The sequence below is a fragment of the Podarcis bocagei genome, assembly GCF_964188305.1.
Source record: "Podarcis bocagei genome assembly, chromosome: 15".
Classification (NCBI taxonomy): Eukaryota; Metazoa; Chordata; class Lepidosauria; order Squamata; family Lacertidae; genus Podarcis; species Podarcis bocagei.
The window spans coordinates 32,561,117-32,581,651 of NC_138141.1; the positions used below are offsets into that span (position 1 = coordinate 32,561,117).

The 20,535-nt window shown below is 46.6% G+C and overlaps 1 protein-coding gene across 2 annotated transcripts; it reads left to right on the forward strand.

Annotated features, from left to right (window-relative positions):
- The first annotated feature begins 339 nt into the window (after positions 1 to 339).
- Positions 340 to 19,221, forward strand: UNC45B (unc-45 myosin chaperone B). Of its 2 annotated transcripts, none has more exons than XM_081172943.1 (20): positions 340 to 558; positions 1,595 to 1,756; positions 2,236 to 2,272; positions 2,549 to 2,724; positions 3,801 to 3,890; positions 4,613 to 4,780; positions 5,804 to 5,972; positions 6,320 to 6,490; positions 7,438 to 7,609; positions 8,821 to 9,121; positions 10,117 to 10,211; positions 11,132 to 11,273; positions 12,727 to 12,867; positions 13,792 to 13,919; positions 14,338 to 14,404; positions 14,618 to 14,731; positions 15,086 to 15,201; positions 16,575 to 16,692; positions 17,254 to 17,409; positions 18,684 to 19,221. In XM_081172943.1, the coding sequence occupies exons 2-20, from the start codon at positions 1,595 to 1,597 to the stop codon at positions 18,948 to 18,950; spliced, it is 2,790 nt and encodes a 929-aa protein (XP_081029069.1). In that variant the 5' UTR covers positions 340 to 558; the 3' UTR covers positions 18,951 to 19,221. The 2 variants fall into 2 exon arrangements, with proteins under 2 accessions (XP_081029069.1, XP_081029068.1); XM_081172942.1 differs by having other exon boundaries at positions 468 to 591.
- The last annotated feature ends 1,314 nt before the right edge of the window (positions 19,222 to 20,535 follow it).

Here is a 20,535-nt window from a genome sequence, read left to right on the forward strand (position 1 = left end):
TCTCCAAACCCTTGGAAAAGGAACGTGATTTCTGAATGTAATCTCTGCCGGCGGTGGGGTGGGGGCAGTTCTCGAAGGTACTGGAGGCATCCCGCAAGTTGCAGCTGCTCCTGAAACTCTTCTAGGACTCTGGAGTAAAAGCCATTTGTCCCAGAGTTTCAAATGTCTGACACTTCCTTAAATAGAATGGGAAGGAGCAGAGTACATTTTAGGGGGTGGGGTGGGGGGAATCCAGGGGGGCTATTTGCATTTCTTTTTCGCTATTTAAAAGGCCCTCCTTCAGTCTTGCCCAAGATCGGTGCACATTTTGGACACACATTTCAGCAAATTGTTCAGACCCGTCCATTGTGCTCAGTTTAAAGCCAATCATTGTTTCAGGAAGTTAGACCTTCACCCCTGAGGTCTTTCGCACTGTGCTACAGTCCTGGATCTGTGACCATTTCATTGAGCTATATATATATACCTATCTATCCGACGCCCAGGCAGGCATATCAGTCTACTTACACAAAGAGAGAAGTGCTTGCAGTTCATTGATCGAAGGGAAAACAGCCAATATTGGTGAATAATCTCAGAGTTTGGAAACTGCAGAAGGTATGGAAATCTGGGTAGTAAGCGGGTAGGAACTGAAATCAAATAGCAGATTGATGCTGGTGGTTGTGTTGAAAATCAGCCTTGGGTTTTGTTTTTGTTGGGGATGGAATGTGAGATTGTGTCAGGCAACAGTGACATATCCCAGAGGCATATTGTGACTGGCCAAATATAGCTGCTTACAGGAGAGTCTGCTGTGGGAAAGGCGATGGAAGAATTTCGGAGCCACCTGAAAAAGGAGCAAGCAAATTTTCTTGGCAACAGCTTTCAGAGATTTAAAGCCCACACATACACATAATACACACAAACACACGTACACATATATATTGATTGATTGATTGATTGATTGATTGGCTTTTGAGACTGTAGATGTAAAAAGTCAAGCAAAAGAAATATTAAAAATCAAGCAAAATAATGATCAAGCAAAATAATCAAGCAAAAGCAAATTTTAAAAAACATACCTGTAATCATCATAACTTTGACTGAGTGACGTACATCAGCCACATGCGATGCCTCAGCTTAGAGGGAAAAGGCAAGGAAGAAGGGGCTCAACAGTAGTATATAAAATTATGCAGTGTGGGGAGAAAGTGGAGGATGACCCAAATGGTCAAGGGGATGGAATGACTCGCCTGTGAGGAAAGGCTGCAGCATTTGAGATGTTTTAGTTTAGAGAAAAGCTGAGAAAGAAGTGACATGATGGATTACAAAATTATGAAAGTGGATATAGAAATGTTTCTCTCCCTTTCTCACCTCTGCATAGATAGATGATCAGGAGCAGTGTGTGTGTGTGTGTGTGTGTGTGTGTGTGTGTGTGTGTGTTGGAATTAGCCTATTGCACAAAGGTTAAATTCCTACCTGTTGCTCCTCCCACTTTTGCCTCTGGCTCCGCCCACCCAGGAGTTTGCCCAGAAAGGAATGCACCCTCCTGTTGATGGAGAGGGCCAGGCAAAGAGGTCTTGAGGGCCTATCCCTGTCCTAGACAGATCGTGTTGGTTTCTTTTCCTAGATGGATAACGCTTCGCATCTGAAAGAGGAGGGAAATAAGTATTTCCAAGGCAATGATTATGAGAATGCTATCAAAAGCTACACCAAAGCCCTGAAGGTCGCCAAAGATAAATCGCTTCAGGCAGTGTTGTTCCGAAACCGGGCAGCTTGTTTCCTGAAAAAGGTAAAGCGAATGAGATTAAATGCCGGGTAGCTTAACGGTTAGAGCATGAGACTCTTAATCTCAAGGTTGTGGGTTCAAGCCCCACATTGGGCAAAAGATTCCTGCATTGCAGGGGATTGGAGTTGATGACCGTGTGGTCCCATCCAACTCTACAGTTCTAGGATTATTGATGAGGAAATTCCCCATAAAATGGGAATCAATTAGGATAGGCATTCAAATCTAATACAAGAAAATAGAGATATTGTTATGCATCAGTGCAGTAGTCCAACTATTGTTGAACTTCAGGTGTCAATGGGAAGTCATTTTATGAAGTTGTGAGTGAGTTGTGTAGATACTGATTATTGAAGAAGTTGACTTGCTTTTGCAGTAGTCAACCTTGAAAAGGTGTTGCTGCAGGGGGTGGGGAAGAGAATTCGGCTGAGATCAGAGCCAGCCATCTCAGTAACTGATTCCAGCCATTTTTCTTCCCAAATTCTTAGGAGAACTATGCCCAGGCAGTGTCAGACGCATCTAGAGGTAAGTCAAACAATGGCTCTGTCATTTCAGATTAAGCTCCACAAACCCAAACCTTTTTTAAAAAGTACACAGATGGGACAGTCCCTGTTCGCTTACTTGCAATCTGAATGGCATGGCATAATAGGAAAAAGGGATGAGAAAGAGAAAAAGCAAGCAAACTTCAGCAGCCAAAAGGAGCTGGTCTTTCAGCAGAGCCACATAGAGTGGGCCAAATGCTTCAGCCAGATGGAATAGCTGCTGCAAGGTGACACCTGTCATTTGCTAATTCCCCACTAGCTATCGACATCAATGCTTCTGATATTAAGGCCTTATACCGACGTAGCCAAGCTCTGGAGAAGCTGGGCAAGCTGGATCAGGCCTTCAAAGATATCCAGAGGTGTGCCACTATTGAGCCCCGGAATAAAAACTTCCAAGAGACCCTCCGGCGTCTAGGAGCCTCTATCCAGGAGAAGGTAAGCACAGAGTAAGGTTGGCACACTGGTCAATTGACTGGTCAGAGATTGTCACCCAACTGCCTGTTTTTTGACCATGGTCAGCTAATGTTAAATGTTCCAAGAATGCCACTATATGGATGGCAGCTAACTTTTTTAAGAAGAAGAAAGGGTCACAATATAGCATTTATTATTTCCTGGGCCCCTGGCTCTAGAATGTGGAGTGTCATTTGCAATCTTGTGCAGATACAGGAAGAGAACAGCATGATTCTTTTTCCACCTTGAGTTTCTGATGCTGCTCTTCAGTGAAAACTGTGACCACATTCACACCATACATATAAAGCACCATAATAGCACTTTGCACAGTCACGGCTTCCCCCCAAAGAATTCTGGGAGCTCTAGTTTGTTAAGGGGTGCTAGAGAGTTGTTATTCCTCTCCCAGAGCTACAACTCCCAGAGTGCTTTAATAGTCAATCCCGCTTCATGGGTAACTCTGGGAACTGTAGCTCTGGGAGGAGAACAGGCAGTCTGTTAACAGCTCTCAGCACCCTTAATGAACTACATTTCCCAGGTTGCTTTGGGAGAAGCCATGTCTGTTTAAAGTAGAATGATGCCACATTAACTATATAGTTCAGATGGGGCTTCAGTTCAGTTCTGCTGAATCAAGTTGCTCACTTAGAGCTCTCCATGGTCCTGAATTCCTGATCTGCCATATTTTGTGGGTGCTGAAGTGTCCTCTTTCACAGCTACAATTTCCAGAGTTCCCTGTAAAGAGGGATAGATTGTTAACTTCCCTGGGAACTATAGGACTGGGAGGGGGACTAGGGAGGTTTCCTAGCAACTCACAGCACCCTTAACATACTACAGTTCCCAGGATACTTTGGGGGAGAAGCCATGACTCCCCCAAGTGGTATCATAGCGCTTTCACTGAATGGCGTGAATGTGGCTAGTGGGGGTGGGGTATGGCTAGGGAGGGTGGGGTCCCCCAAGGGCCAGAGAAAGAAGGCCAGAGGGCCACATTTCACCCTTGGGCCTGAGGTTGCTCACTACTTGTTCTAGTCTAACTCATATCTTGTTTCCCAACTGACCTGGTCTAGCTGCGTGTCCAGTTCTCTACCGATGCCAGGGTCCAGCAAATGTTTGAGATCCTGCTAGATGAGAAGAGTGAGAAAGAGAAGCGAGAGAAGGTGAGGATTGATTGATTGATTGATTGATTGATTGATTAACAACCCAAAAGTGTGACAGCAGGGTATTGCACCATACCATATAAAAAGCAAACGAACAGTAGACAACCAGAGAAAGAAATGGTGACACGCCAATATAAAAAGCAAGACATCCGTATTTCCCGAGCGGGCATGAATGATGAATGTTGAGCATCTATGTCTAAAGCAAAGGAAATAAAAATCTCACCAGTGTTCCGGATCCTTCACCACCCTGGAAATATGCAGCTTATGTGTGACTTCCCCGCCCCCTTGCAATAGCCAAAGTCCATAAATTCCTTTATCATAAATAAGATTTCTGTCCTGGCTTCCAGTTATTGAAGAACAAGAACTCAGAAGAGGATTCTTCGCAAAGGCTTTCATGCTTAAATCAGTGTGATACATATGCAGAAACACTGGTCAAAGCTATTATTTATTTCATAAAATTTATACACTGCTTCATTGCACACACAAAAAAGCCCTCAAAGCAGATTTTTTAAAAGATAAAAAATAAAATTATCAATAGGAAGAATTAGCAACAATAATTTAAGATCTTCAAAAAGTTAAATTAACGATAAACTAAAAGCAGATTAAAACCCACATCAATTTTCTAAATATCTGGGTAGGCTTGCCTAAACAAATATATATATATATTGGAGTTTGTATAGCCATTCAATTATGTCAATTGCCATTTCTTTTTAAAAAATCAGGCTGCAAACAATCTTATTGTCCTCGGCCGGGAAGAAGCGGGTGCAGAAAGGATATTCCAGAACAATGGCCTGAACCTGCTACTGAGGCTGATAGACACAAAAAATCCAGAGCTAGTCCTTGCAGCGATAAGGACCCTTTCAGGGATGTGCACAGACCATAAGGCAAGGGTAAGTGTTCTCTGAGGTTGCCTGGTTCACACATCACCCTCTGCTCTACACCCTCCCCCCTGGTCCCAGGCCCACTGTTGACCAAATCCTAACTTTACTTTATGTTCTTTGTATCATACCTTTCTCTCAGCACAGGCATAAATTAAGACAGATACAACTAAATACATATATGTGTATGTATAGTTTAAAGCAATTAAATAACTAACCATATTAAAATGGCAGAGAGGACACTTAAAAACATTTAAAAGGACAAATACTGACAGCTGAAAGAAAAGTACAACACTCAGAAGACACTACCAGAACAGTCAGTGAGTGGCCAATGCGCTGTTGGAAAGGGGGGGGGAATCATAGAGGGGTCCAGGCAAGCCTCCCATGGAAGACAGCTCCACAATCTGGGAGCAGCCACAGGAAAGGCCTTCTCCTTCCCCACCCTCCCAAGGGACATGGGTGGCGCTGTGATCTAAACCACTGAGCCTCTTGGGCTTGCAGATCAGAAGGTTGATGGTTCGAATTCCCACAATGGGGTGAGCTCCCGTTGTTCTGTCCTAGCTCCTGCCAACCCAGCAGTTTGAAAGCACGCCAGTGCAAGTAGATAAATAGGTACCACTGTGGCAGGAAGGTAGTTTCCCTGTGCTCTGGTTTCCGTCATGGTGTTCCGTTGCACCAGAAGCGGTTTAGTCATGCTGGCCACATGATCTGGAAAGCTGTCTATGGACAAACGCCGGCTCCCTCAGCCTGAAAGCGAGATGAGCGCCGCAACCCCATAGTCGCCTTTGACTGGACTTAACCATCCAGGGGTCCTTTACCTTTACCTTTCCCCACCTTCCCACAGGATGGACCAAAGGTCTGTCTTGATGCAAAGCATCTTCCTGAGCCCCCGTGTTCCTGTGAATTTGTCCAGTCCTCTTTTTAAGCCACCCAAGTTAGTGGCTACCACTGCCTCCTATGGGAATGAGTTTCATAGTTTTAGCTCTGCATCAGCATGAGAAAACAGACAAAATCAATCTCTCGTTCTCTGGACAGGCAACAGCCATCCTTCACATGCTGGGAATTGACAATATCTGCCTGTGGATGTCCACCAACCATGAAGAGATCTCGCTGGCCGTCTCCAACCTCCTGCAGGCCATCATTGACTCGCTAACTGGGGAAGGCATGAAGGAAGAGCATGGAAAAGAGGATGCCTTAGTGCTGGGTAATTATTGGCAACTTTGCTAAAAGGTGCATTGATAAGTGCTGATCTGAGCGTTAAAGATTTTGGCGGGAAGGGAAACCATGCTCTGAGTTCGAGTTCTTCATCCATCTGGAGGGCATCAGGAAGGCTGATATGAATGAAAGTTAGTCCCTGTGCATATTATTTATTTACAAAAATATTTATGTCATTAAAATAATCAAAGAGGTTTACAGCCTTGAGGTTACCAACACATGGACTACAGTGGCCAGGCTGTCCCTGTTCAGAAATGGATGGATATTAACAGCTACCCCAATCACTTTCCAGAAATGACCGTGCTTTGCCCAACTTTCTTTTTTTTTTTTGCACAGACACAAAGAAGGACCTGAAGGCAGTCACAATGCGCCTCCTGGACATGCTCCCCAATAAAAAGGTGTCTGGACAAGGCCGAGACCGTGCTCTCAATTTGCTCAATAAGAACATACCGAGGAAGGACCTGAGAATCCATGACAATAGCAGGACCCTGTTTGTCATTGACAACGGTAAGCCCAGCGCCAATATCCTCTTTTCCTGCTGGTCCAGATCTGACAACAGGTAGAGAGAGGCAGTGTGGCACAATAGTTAGAGTGTTGGACTATAACCTGGGAGAACAGGGTTTGAATCCCCACTCAGCCAGGAAGCTCCCTGGGGAACCTAGAGCTGGTCACTCACTGTCTCTCACTCACTATCCCACAGAGTTGTTGTGGGAATTAAATAGGAAGAAGGAGAACCACAGACACCACCTTGAGCTCCTTGGAAGAAAGGAGGCTTCGGCCCAATATACCTGAAGGGGTGTCTTCACCCCCATCGTTCAGCCCAGACACTGAGGTCCAGCGCCAAGGGACTTCTGGCAGTTCCCTCACTGCGAGAAGTGAGGTTACAGGGAACCAAGCAGAGGGTCTTCTCGGTAGTGGCACCCACACTGTAGAATGCCCTCCAGCCAGATGTCAAGGAAATATACAACCCTCTGACTTTTAGAAAACATCGGAAGGCAGCCCTGTTTAGGAAAGTTTTTAGTGTTTGATGTTTTACTGTGTTTTTAATATTCTGTTGGGAGCCGCCCAGAGTGGCTGGGGAAACCCAGCCAGATGGACAGGGTATAAATAATAAATTGTTGTTGTTTAGAACTAGAAGCCACAGAGCTATATCTGATTCCCATAAGGGGACTCTCTTAGATGCCAACTCCAGAGGAAGATACGAAGCTGCCTTGTAGAAAGCCAGACCATTGCTCCCTCTAGCCCAGTGTTGTCTACACAGGCTGGCAGAAGCTCCTCAGGGGTTCAGGCAGGGGAATTCTCAGCTCTGCTTGGAGATGTTATTGGGGATTGAACCTAGGGCCTTCTGTATGCGGAGCACGTACTCAATCGCTGAGCCCTCTCCAAGGTTGCATCTCTGCATTTGAGTCTAAACTGGCCCTGTGTTCGCTCCCTCCCCCCTGCTCTGCTCCCAGGTCTCAAGAAGATCCTGAAGGTTGCTGGTCAGATCCCTGACATGCCAAACTGCCTCCCTTTGACTGAGAACACCCAGCTGACAGCTTCGGTGCTCCTGAACAAGCTGTATGACGATTTGCGGTGTGACCCAGAGAGGGATAACTTCAGGCTGCTCTGCGAAGAGTACATCCAGTGAGTAAGGGGGCTGTGTGTCCTGCTTTACAGTGAAAGTCCTCTCTACCTGAAGGCATTTGAAGAGCTGCCCAGTTCAAGCCTGGTTTAAAGATAACTCCAAGAAGGGAGGGCAGTTCAGCTGGGGAGGAGGGAAGCTTGAAGTTGACCAACCACAGTGAGCTCCTACACAGGTCCACCTGGTTACAGGCAGAATATAAGAAGATAAGAAGAGCTTGCTGGATCAGGCCAATGGCCCATCTAGTCCAGCATCTTGTTCTCAGAGTGGCCAACAAAAGGGAAACCCACAAGCAGGACGTGACCACAAGAGCCCTCTTCCCTCCTGTAGTCTCCAGCGACTGGTATTCAGAAACATTGCTGCCTTCAACTGTGGAGGCAGAGCAGAGCCATTGTGGCTAATAGCCATTGATAGCCCTCTCCTCCACAAGTTTGCCCAATCCCCTTTTAAAGCCATCCAGGTTGGTGGTCATTCCTGTCTCCTGTGGCAGGGAGTTCCATAGTTTAACCATGCACTGTGTAGAGAAGTCATTCATTTTACCAAAATCCCAACATTCAGCTTTATTGGATGACCATGAGGTCTACCATTAAGAGAGGGAGAATAACTTCTCCATGCCATGTGTCATTTGATAGTCTCCCTCCACCAGGGTGAGATGCAGGGCTTTTTTTATAGCCAGAGCTCAATGGAGTTCAGCTCCAGCCCCTCTCAGGCAGGTGGGTGCCCTTGCCATTCTAAGAGAACAAGGAAGGTGTCCATGGTGAGCTCTGGCCCCTCTTTTTCTAGAAAAAATAGTACCGGTGGAATGGATTGTATTTCTAATTAAATCATGGGTGGATATCCTGAGTTTCCCCAAACCCCAATGGGCCATTTTGATGGGTAGGTAGGGACACCATTTTTTAATATTTTTTTTGCATTTGATATCCCGCTTTATCACTACCCGAAGGAGTCTCAAAGCGGCTAACATTCTCCTTTCCCTTCCTCCCCCACAACAAACACTCTGTGAGGTGAGTGGGGCTGAGAGACTTCAGAGAAGTGTGACTAGCCCAAGGTCACCCAGCAGCTGCATGTGGAGGAGCGGGGAATCAAACCTGGTTCCCCAGATTACGAGTCCACCACTCCTAACCACTACACCACACTGGCTCTCAATACCTTCCACAATGCCTCTCACCATGCCTTCCACTTCCTTCCTTCCTCTGCTTTTCCATGTTTCTAGGAGCAAAATTGACCCCCAGGACATGGACAAGACTCTGCATGCCATCCAGACGGTGTCTGGGGTCCTGCAGGGGCCTTTTGATTTGGGGAACAAACTGCTGGGCATGAAAGGGGTCATGGAGATGATGGTAGCTCTCTGCGGCTCCGAGCGAGAGATCGATCAGCTGGTGGCCGTGGAAGCCCTGATCCACGCTTCGACCAAGTTGAGCCGGGCCACCTTCATCATCACCAATGGGATCAGCCTGCTGAAGGAAATCTACAAGAAGACCCAGAATGAGAAGATCAAGATCAGAGCTCTGGTGGTCAGTTCTCCTGGCTCAGGGGTGGATGGGGAACTGTGGGGAACCCTGTTCCCCATAGTCACTGGGGCACCCTTGCTTCCCCTGCAAAGATGGAATGCCACCAGTGAGATGGTTGATTATCCTCAATGCAGGAAGGCTTTTCCTATGGCAAGGTTTAATGTTCTCCCTTCTAATGTATGAGATAACAGATACAACAAAACCCCAATGAACGGCAGCTGCTGCCCTTGTAGCAATGCTGTGGTGAAGTCCATCATGCATGTCCTTCCCTGATGCAGTTTCAATCAAGGGACTAGGAAAGACTTAATACACCCCATTATGCAGCCCCTCCCTGGCTGCTCTTATGATCACTTTGCCATAGGTTCCCATAAACCAGTCACAGAGCAAATGACAACATTTTTTAATATGGCCTTCTTAGAATCGTAGAATTGTAGAGCTGGAAGGGACCATGAGAGTCATCTGGTCCAACTTCCTGCAATGTAGAAATCTTTTTGCCCAACATAGGGCTCAAACCCACGATCCTAAGATTAAGATTCTCGTGCTCTACCAACTGAACTATCCTAGTACCACTTGTGATTTAGACCACATGATTTCTGTCTGTTTATGTTGCAAACCACCCTGCGATCTTTGGATGAAGAGTGGTACTACAACAACAACAACATCTTATTTAGGATTGTAATTCTGTGTTTTAGTTGTATTAAGGTGTGCTAATGTTGTCAATCGTTATAAAATAGTTACAGAATGTTGACTAAAAATGAAGAGATAATGATGGGCATTATCCCCCCTTTTGGGGGGGAAGGGGTGTAGGATCTGTACCAACCCTCCAACCTTGCAGTCAGGAAGCCTACAAAACCTAAAGCTGAACAATTTGAGCTGTAGGTGGAGGCCTACATTTTGAAGTACATGCCACAGCAGAGTTTCATTTCTAAAAGGGGGGTGGGTGTGGCTATGCCAGTGCAATACTGAGCCCACCAATACCTCCTTGATTCTCTTCCCAGGGCCTTTGCAAGCTGGGCTCCGCCGGGGGCACAGACTACGGCCTGCGACAGTTTGCCGAAGGGTCAACAGAAAAGCTGGCCAGGCAGTGCCGGAAGTAAGTGGCAGAAGACCAGCTTTGGGGACAAGGGGTGGAGGAGTTGGGAGAGCAGATTCCACAACAGATGCTGCCTCTCTCAGTCTCTCAAGTTTGCATGCCAGACTAATTGCTAGCACCTCCCAGTCACTTTCTGGAAGCATATTCTTCAAACATCCCAGCAAGACAATTAGGTCCATGTGGTGTTTAATATCCTAGCATTTCTGTAACAAAATCACGTCTTCCATTCTCTGGTAACTTCCAGATTGGATTGCTGCAGTGCATTCCACATGGAGCTGCCCTTGAAGATTATCCGGAAACTTCACTCGGTCCAAAATACAGCTGCCAGATTACTGGCTGGGCTTCCATTTAAATCTGATATAAACCCTGTTTTGAAACAGCTGCAGTGGTATTGGTGTTTAAAGCCCTAAATGACTCAGGCCCCAAATGCCTGAAAGACCACACCCTTTCCTACAGACCCTCTCAGGTGCTGAGATCAGCAAATTAGGCCCTCTTGGTAGTTCCTCCACCCTCAGAGACCTGTGGGGGCTGGCCTGGGAGAGAGCCTTCTCTGTGGTGGCCCCTAAGCTATGGAACTCCCTCCTCACAGAGATGTGTCTGGCACCTTCACTGCGCAGCTTCTGGAGAATGTTGAAGGTGCACCTCTTTACCCTGGCCTTTGGCACTGAGGTGTATGGTTTTAGGACCCACCTTATCTTAATGATTGCAGCTTGTTTTAAATTGTTTAAAATATTGTATTTTAATTATGTAACCCGCCCTGGGATATGAGAGAGAGAGAGAGAGAACAACAATAATACTGTTTTGCAAATAATCTGGATATTTAAAGAGTCCAAGGACATCAGCTTAAAATCTGTTCTTCTCCAATATCTTGCCCAACATTTGCCTTACTGAGCCTCATCTTCCTTGCCTCGTTCCTTCAGATGGCTATGCAACCCCGCCATTGACACCCGCACAAGGAAGTGGGCTATAGAAGGCCTTGCTTACTTGACCCTGGATGCCGACGTTAAGGATGACTTTGTGGAGGATGAGCCAGCCATGCAAGCCATGTTTGAATTAGCCAAGGTAGGCTGTATCACACATGCACTTGCGGGAATGCCACATACATGCAGATCGTTGCAGCCCTAATTGCCCACTGCTGTAGTTTTTCACATTATTTTCACAAAATAATGTCCCAGGTGGCTCAACTGAACAAATATAAATAATAAGCATAATGGAAATAGATATAATCACAATTCTTTGATATGCAGAACCGGCACTGTTAATAGATGCCACATAAACCCTTTCCACATTTGTAAAATATGGCGTATTTTAAAATGGGGTTTCAGATATTTTAGGGGTTTTTGAATGTTTTATGTAATCAGAACCAGTGAAGGCGGTGACAGTCCTGTGTGAGTGTCTGGAGGCGGTTGGAGGATGGATTGAGATTGAATCCTGACAAGACAGAAGTACTGTTTCTGGACAGGAGGCGGGCAGGTGTGGGGGATTCCCTGGTCCTGAATGGGGTAACCGTGCCCCTGAAGGACCAGGTGCGCAGCCTGGGAGTCATTTTGGACTCACAGCTGTCCATGGAGGCACAGGTTAAATCCATGTCCAGGGCAGCTGTGTACCAGCTCCATCTGGTACTTAGGCTGAGACCCTATCTGCCTGCGGACTGCCTCGCCAGAGTGGTGCATGCTCTGGTTATCTCCCGCTTGGACTACTGCAATGCGCTCTACGTGGGGCTACCTTTGAAGGTGACCCGGAAACTACAACTAATCCAGAATGCAGCAGCCAGACTGGTGACTGGGAACGGCCGCCGAGACCATATAACACCGGTCTTGAAAGACCTACATTGGCTCCCAGTACGTTTCCGAGCACAATTCAAAGTGTTGGTGCTGACCTTTAAAGCCCTAAACGGCCTCGGTCCAGTATACCTGAAGGAGCGTCTCCACCTCCATCGTTCTACCCGGACACTGAGGTCCAGCACCGAGGGCCTTCTGGCGGTTCCCTCATTGCAAGAAGCCAAGTTACAGGGAACCAGGCAGAGGGCCTTCTCGGTAGTGGCGCCCTCCCTGTGGAACGCCCTCCCACCAGATGTCAAAGAGAACAACAACTACCAGACTTTTAGAAGACATCTGAAGGCAGCCCTGTTTAGGGAAGCTTTTAATGTTTGATGTATCATAGTATTTTAATATTCTTTTGGAAGCCGCCCAGAGTGGCTGGGGAAACCCAGCCAGATGGGCGGGGTATAAATAATAAATTATTATTATTATTATTATTATTATTATTATTATTATTATTATTATTATTATTAATGTAGTTTTTATGTAGTTTTATGTAGTTTTTCAATTTCATTGTTCTGCATGGGACAATGACAATAAAGATATCGTATATATCGTAAAAACTCAATCTTTTAGATATGCAACCCTTGGACTGGACAAAGGTCTCCCTTGCTTTCAAAGTCTCTCTCACTTTAAATACTTGATTTTATCTTTTTTTTAAAAAAAAAACACACCTTTGATTTTGCCTTTTACAGACAAGCGACAAAACCATTTTATACTCAGTGGCCACCGTCTTAGTGAACTGCACCAACAGCTACGATGTCAAGGAAATTATCCCGGAACTCGTGCAATTGGCCAAGTTTTCCAAGCAGCATGTTCCTGAGGAACACCCAAAGGTAGCCGGCCGGTCACCTTGCAAACACCAAATGCTGTTAATAACTAGCAGGAAAGAACTCTGCCCTAGCAATGGGAGAGAATTTTTATTTGGTTTGCACTGGAAAAGCAAACCTATTTTGCACTTTACGAAACAGTACCAGAACCAAAGCAAAGCCGTGCTCCAAAATTCACACCACCTTTTCCCATTGCACTTCTCCAATAAAGTATTATTTACAAAAAGACAGTTAACATATAAAACAGTTGAAAGCACAAAAACATTAAAAACCTATTAGTGAAAATAACATACAAAATGAATGTATGTAATTTCATTCTTTTTTACCCCATTATAAACATCTGGCTAATGTGTTCTCTGTGCTTCTTACCTGGGTTCTTTAATGCTGTTCATTGGCCATAATAATAAATATTGAACCTGGTTTGGAAAAGTGTTATATTAGGGGGAAAGCTTTGCAAAAATGTGTGCATTATGGATATGTATATTAGGCAAAAGTGCAGACAAATGTGTATATCCAGGAGAAACTCGCATTAAAATCCTGATTAATTTTCATGAGGGCTTGTTAAAAAAATAATAATATTGCAACCTGATGTAGAAATATAAGGAACTGAAGAGTGGGAAAATGGGGAACTGAAATATATTGCTTTATTACATTTATATACCACTCAGGGAAGTGTACGAGGTTTTCCTCCTCACTATTTTATCCCCACAACAACCCTGTGAGGTAAGTTGGGCTGAGAGACGACTCGCCTTTAAGGTCACACCCAGTGTGAGTGAGGATTTGAACCCTGGTTCTCCCAAGGCCCTAGTCCAACACGCTAACCATGATACCACACCAGAAATTGACAGATCCACCCATCCCTACTCCTCCACAGAGTGGCAGGGACCAAGATTAGAGTTGAGCTCCACACGACTCCTTACTCTTGTGCAGGACAAGAAGGATTTTGTCTCAAAGCGGGTCAAACGGTTGGTCGCTGCTGGAGTCACCTCCTCCCTGGTCTGCATGGTGAAAGCGGACAGCGCTATTTTGACCGATCAGACCAAGGAGCTCTTAGCCAGGTAAGCTGCCTCGCTTCTACCTTTTCAGAATTCTCAGGCGATATCAGGATGCAACAGGAAAGTCATTTTAGGAAAGCCTGAAATGCCAGTGCAGGATACAAGGGTGAGCAGTGTACCCTCACAGACTCTAGATTCCAGAGAAGCGTCCAACAAAGTCTTGTGTCTGTTTCTGCCCTGAATGATGTTCACACGCTGAATCGGTACTTCAGGGTGAAAGCTGAACAAGTTCCTGTTAATAGCGAGGGTTGGAGGGGGGTGCCATTCATTATAGGGCCAAAATGGCACCACCCAGGAATCCCCAGGAATGTTTCAGACAAACAATCAGCCCCTGCCAGCACAGAGACAGACCATTGCTTTTGGGACGTAATCAACAACAACAGGGGACACTTATCCCAAACGTATGTTTCTCTTCCAACAGAGTTTTTCTTGCTTTGTGTGAAGATGCCAAGGACCGTGGTACCATCGTTGCTCAAGGGGGTGGAAAGGTAATTCTTTCAGCTTCCTATTTCAGATGCTCCTATTTAGGAATACTTTGTGCAATTAATCCAGGGACACGTGTGTGAGTGTGTGTGTTGTTGTGGCTTTTTTTTTTTTTTTTTGCATAATGTGCAAATAAGAATTTAGGGTAGAACGCTCAGCCAACAGGGACATTCAACTGTGAGCCTACCTGGCGTCATCACCTAATTTTTTGTTCTTAGGCCCTGATCCCGTTGGCTTTGGAAGGCACAGAAGTTGGCAAAATCAAAGCGTCACATGCCCTGGCCAAGATCGCAGCCATCTCCAATCCAGACATTGCGTTCCCTGGGGAGAGGGTGAGTCAATCCATGGCATATTTAGAACATGGTTATGTTTGTGTGAAGAGAGCAGAGTCCATCAACTGGAGAGCACAAGGAGCACATTTATTACTTTAAAACAAGGAAGGGGCAATTTTTATCAGCCCAAAAGCAACATTCCCTTTCTGGACAACCTTCTAGGGTCCGAATGCCAGTGGTGGTTGGGGGCTGGAGGCAAAAGTGAGCAGAGAAAGGACTGCACATTTTCCCTTTGTACAGGAGGCCTTTTGTTCAGAAAGGCGTCTGCTCTGTTGTTGGGTGTGGCGGGGTCTGAATGACCACAGGGCTCCAGGGTGCCCCAAGGTGACATCCATTTGCCTGCCTCTCCCACAGGTGTATGAAGTTGTGCGTCCTCTGGTCAGTTTGCTGAACACCGAGCGGGATGGGCTACAGAACTACGAGGCTCTTCTGGGTCTCACCAACTTTTCAGGGAGGAGCGACAAGCTCAGGTGATTTACAGCAGCCATTTTGTTCCCCTGGGGGATTCGTGGCCTCCTGCTCTTGGTAGACAGTCTGATGTGGCCAAGATAGCGATCTATGTTTCTCATGTAAGAAAGGACTTACCGTATTTTTCGCACCATAGGACGCACCGGACAATAGGACGCACTTTGTTTTAGAGGGGGGAGAACAAGAAAAAAAAAATCTCCCCCTCTCTGCCCAGTGCCCCTTCAGTGAAGCGGCAGGAGGCGCTGCACAGAGAGGGGGAGAACTTTCCCCCTCTTGTTTTCCCGCTCTAAAACAAGGTCCCACTCTAAAACAGGCTACCTTGGAAGCCTGGAGAGCGAGAGGGGTCGGTGTGCACTGACCCCTCTCGCTCTCCAGGCTTCAGGTTCCTTTCGACCTGCTCTTTAGGGCTGGCGGGGGGAAGCCCACCACCAGCCCCAAAGAGCAGGTCAGGGAGCAGCGGAAAGGCGCAGCGGAGAGGCTCCTGCCATAGCCGCGCGTCACCTCTCCAGCCGGGAGAGGGTCGCGGGGCTATGGCGTCTTCGCTCCATAGGACGCACACACATTTCCCCTTCATTTTTGAAGGGGAAAAAGTGCGTCCTATAGAGCGAAAAATACGGTATTCACACCGTGCATTGTTAAACTATGAAACTCACTCCCACGGGAGGCATGCCCATCAAATGCCCCAGAAAAAACAGGACATCCCATTGTCCTGCTCGTCACAATCTCACACTGCACTTTTGGGGGGCATGGTGCCCCAAACACGCTTTTTTAGCGCTGTGCCCCCCCCCACACTTTTTAAGGGGCTGTAATCTCGCACAGCTCACATGACTCATGTGGGAGTGTGGCTCCTCAAGATGGTGCCCTGGTTTGGGGCCTCTTCATATTGGAAGGTATGAGGAGTCATGTGGGCAGAAGTGATGATGCAGGTCAGTTGGAATCAAATGTCACAAAGAAGCCAATGGGATACTACCTGGTGCTTCACAAGCTGCAGACCGCAACCAGGCCTGAGAGTTAGGTGTTAGGTGCCTGTTAGGTGGAGACCAGGGATGCTAACTTGAATAAGATATTGTGGGGGCCCAGGTAAGTCCTGCCCCGCACAACTGATCACATGATGCATTGCACACACACCACTTGAATGGGAATGCCCATCAAATTTGTGGGGGCCCAGCCCCCTCAAATAGTTTATTGTGGGGGCTGAAGCCCCCATGGCCCCTCGGAGTTGGCTCCTAAAGTGGAGACCAAATTTCACCCAGACTCCCTGCCCCAAGGTTTCCTGCAGGATTCCCCCCTGAGAGGTGCAGAATTTTACTACATCTTGCAATTCACATGCTAGTGTGTGCTCTGCAATTTCACACGCACACGTTGCTTCTTTCAGACAAAAGATCATCAAAGAGAAAGCCCTGCCTGACATTGAGAACTACATGTTTGAAAACCACGATCAACTTCGGCAGGCGGCCACAGAATGCATGTGCAACCTCGTGGTGAATAAAGAGGTAAAATAGCCCTTGTTACTCAATGGAGGGCAACCTGTAGCCCGAATTGGCCTGCCATGGGTTCCAATTTGGCCCACAAAGCTATAGGTCCCCCAACACTGTCCCTTTTTGTTGTGGTTAAAAAAGGTAAAGGGACCCCTGACCATTAGGTCCAGTCGTGACCGACTCTGGGGTTGCGCGCTCATTTCGCTCTATAGGCCAAGGGAGCCGGCGTTTGTCCGCAGACAGCTTCTGGGTCATGTGGCCAGCATGACTAAGCTGCTTCTGGTGAACCAGAGCAGCACACGGAAACACCGTTTACCTTTCCGTTGAAGCGGTACCTATTTATCTACTTGCACTTTGACATGCTTTCAAACTGCTAAGTTGGCAGGAGGAGGGACCGAGCAACGGGAGCTCACCCCGTCATGGGGATTTGAACCGCCGACCTTCTGATCAGCAAGTCCTAGGCTCTGTGGTTTAACCCACAGCGCCACCTGCGTCCCTTTTTTGTGGTGGTGGTGGTTAAGGGATAAATTAATCCAGATCTCTCTCACTTTCCCCCACCTCTGCCCCCTGCACCAGGTTCAAGAGAGATTCATAGCAGATGGGAATGACCGACTCAAACTGCTCGTGTTGCTGTGTGGTGAGGACGACGACAAAGTCCAGAACGCCGCAGCAGGAGCCCTAGCGATGCTCACGGCTGCCCACAAGAGACTCTGCCATAAGCTGACCGAAGTGGTAAGGGTCTCATTGCCCTGGAGCATTAAGCGTGTGTTGAAAGTTGCTTTTGTATGAGGAAAGTTTGCAGTGCTGGGTACCTTGTAATATAGAGAAGAGGCGAGTAAGAGGTAACATGATATACGTTTATAAAACAATTCATGGCATGGAGAAATTGGATAGAGATTTTTTCTCTCTCCCTCTCTTATAACACTAGAACTCATGTGCAACCAATGAAGCTGATTGTGGGAAGATTCAGGACAGAGAAAAGAAAGTAGTTTGTCATGCATTGGAGAAACTATGGAACTCCCTCCTGCAGGAGGCAGTGATGGCCACCAACTTGGATGGCTTTAAAAGAGGACTGGACAAATTCATGGAGGAGAGGGCTATCGATGGCTCGGCTCTGTCGCAACAGTCAGAGGCACCAATGCTTCAGAATGCCAGTTGCTGGTACCTGCAAGAGAACAGGATGCTCGACTAGATGGGCCACTGGCCTGATCTAGCAGGCTCTTGGTTTTATGATGGCTAAAATAGAACCTTGAGGTCTTTTGGAGCTCCTGTGCCTTTAATTTGAAGCTTCCTCTTGGTAGCTTCTACAGTGGTACCTCGGGTTAAGTACTTAATTCATTCCGGAGGTCCGGTCTTAACCTGAAACTGTTCTTAACCTGAAGACCACTTTAGCTAATGGGGTCCCCTGCTGCCGCTGCGCCGCTGGAGCCCAATTTCTGTTCTTAACCTGAAGCAAAGTTCTTAACCTGAAGCACTATTTCTGGGTTAGCAGAGTGTGTAACCTGAAGCGTATGTAACCTGAAGCATATGTAACCCGAGGTACCACTGTATCTCTAATTCTGTCCCCTTTAGTGTCTATAAATTGTCACTTCATTAATAGTTGATGTTCACCACTGCTGGGGTTCTGAGGAGCTTTCCTCAGCAGTTTTTTCATTTTCTTTTCTTCCTTTTCTATTCTGTGATTTTTTTAAAATAACAATAATATGGAGAAATTAGTAACGAAAGCCCTCTTGTCATGCAGGAAATGCCTGAGTTAATTCAGAAATAATTCACCACTAATTTAGCCCTGATTTAGCGATTAGAGAAAAAAGCTTGGTGAGGGGCCTCATAATAACTCTCAGCAGCCTTAACAAACTACAATACCCAAGCTACTTGGGAGGAGTCATGCTTGTTAAAGTGGTATAAGGGTGTTTTACTTGTATGGTGTGGACTAGCACCTTGAATAGTTCTGTGTAGTTACACATTACAAAGATGTGCAAGTAACCTAGCAAATCTTATTCCTGCAGACAACCCAGTGGCTGGAGATTCTTCAGAGGCTCTGCCTCCATGACAAGCTCAACGTACAGCACCGTGGGCTCGTGATTATTTACAACTTAATCCATGCAGACCAAGAGCTGGCTAAGAAACTAGTGGAAAGTGAGATGCTGGAAATCCTGACCATTGTTGGGAAGCAGGCTGATGACCCCCAGAAGCAGCATGTCCTAAAGGTGGCTCGGGAATGCCTTGTGAAGTTCATGGACTATGGAATGATCAAACCTTTGTCTCCGTCATAAGGGCAGAGGAAATCTAAGATCTAAAAAGAATGAGGACTAGAGGAGTGGCAAGGAAGTGATCCGACATGTAAAGAACTTATATTGGAAAACTGAAGCATTATTTCCAAAGCTTTGACACAATGCAAATGTTTTTGCCCACAGAAATAGCCCTCAGACTTGTTTCTTCAGGGGGAATCACAATTTGTTTCTGGCTAGCAAACCTCCTTTCCAAAACAACTTCCTGTTAAAGTTTTGGAGCGTCAGAAAACAACCTGCAGTGTTTGAAATAACACACACACCCCTTTTCTTTTAGAGGTTCCTGATGTAGTTTTTATAATTATATTATGCTCACTGTCTTTTAAATGATTTGACTTGTTGGAAACTCTAACAACTTTTAACATAGACTCCTCGCTAGAGAAATTCATGTGATGGTTCTTGTTATAATGTGGTGATTCAATAATAAAATAGTTGGTACAGAAAAATTGCACATTGTGCAGCTTCCTTAAAATGACAAATAGCATAATAGTGAATGGTTTGGGTAATATTGTGACATGCCATCCCAATCTCCAAATTGTTAAGAGGTTCCAGGCCCTTACTCATGGTTTTGTGTCCTTGGAATACCGTATTGGCCCAAATAAAATTCAAGGCTTATTTGCGGGTGTGGCCCACCTCCTGGCACTACCACTCTGAACGGGGAACAGGAGCGGCTGGTGCCAGCTTGGGGAGGTAGTGCCAGGAGTGCCAGGAAGCGGTAGTACCGGGAGGCGAGCGTGCAGTGCTTGGTTCCGAATATAAGCTGTGGATACAGAGTACACGTTTCACGGGGCCTCTTTTAAAAGACTCACCCTGTATATGTGTGTGTAAATAAACCATCTATCATAAAGACACCATAGTCTCTGCTGTACCTCATTTTGAAGGAAACACGAACCCTGGGTGTAGTGGTTGGGAGTTACTCGTGCGTAATCCTGCCCTGTTTGAGCATCGGATTGCCTGGTTAAACCCTCCGGACTGCACAGCCCATCTCAGCGTGGCTGCCCTTAGTCACTCGTAGAATCTGTCTGTGGGCGTTTCTTAAAGCGCTGCCAACATAAGAGTTGTTTGACGCCTAAGCGTCTCCGCCTCTCACTGCGCGGGAGTCTCCTGCGCAGGGTGGGCATGGGCAGCGGGGTGCTTGGGCTCTCCTCACTAACTTCCAACGAAGAGTCCTGGAGCCCCTGCACCTCCCTGTCCCGTTGCTCTCCTGGATCCCTGGTGTTACACTCATTCTCTTCCCCTCTTTCCCAGCTGAGTCTCCCCCTAGCGCTGGGACCTTCTCCTGCAGAATCAGAGACCCTCTCCTTCTCCCGTGCCTCTGATGTCAGTTCCCTGACATCGGGTACCCCTGGAATCTCTTATCACTCAAGAGATTAGGGTGGCATGCAACAGTATGGTTGTTACGAACCACTGGGGGGTGGTAAACAGCAGTACAGGCAGCGACCATTTTAGGCACGTCCAATTGATGCGCGATTGCCCGTGGTGATGTCACCCCCCTCAGGGATGACACCTGGAGTGGACCACCCCCCTTTCTCCGCCAGTGAGCAGTGGTTAGCCAAGTATAGGAATGGAA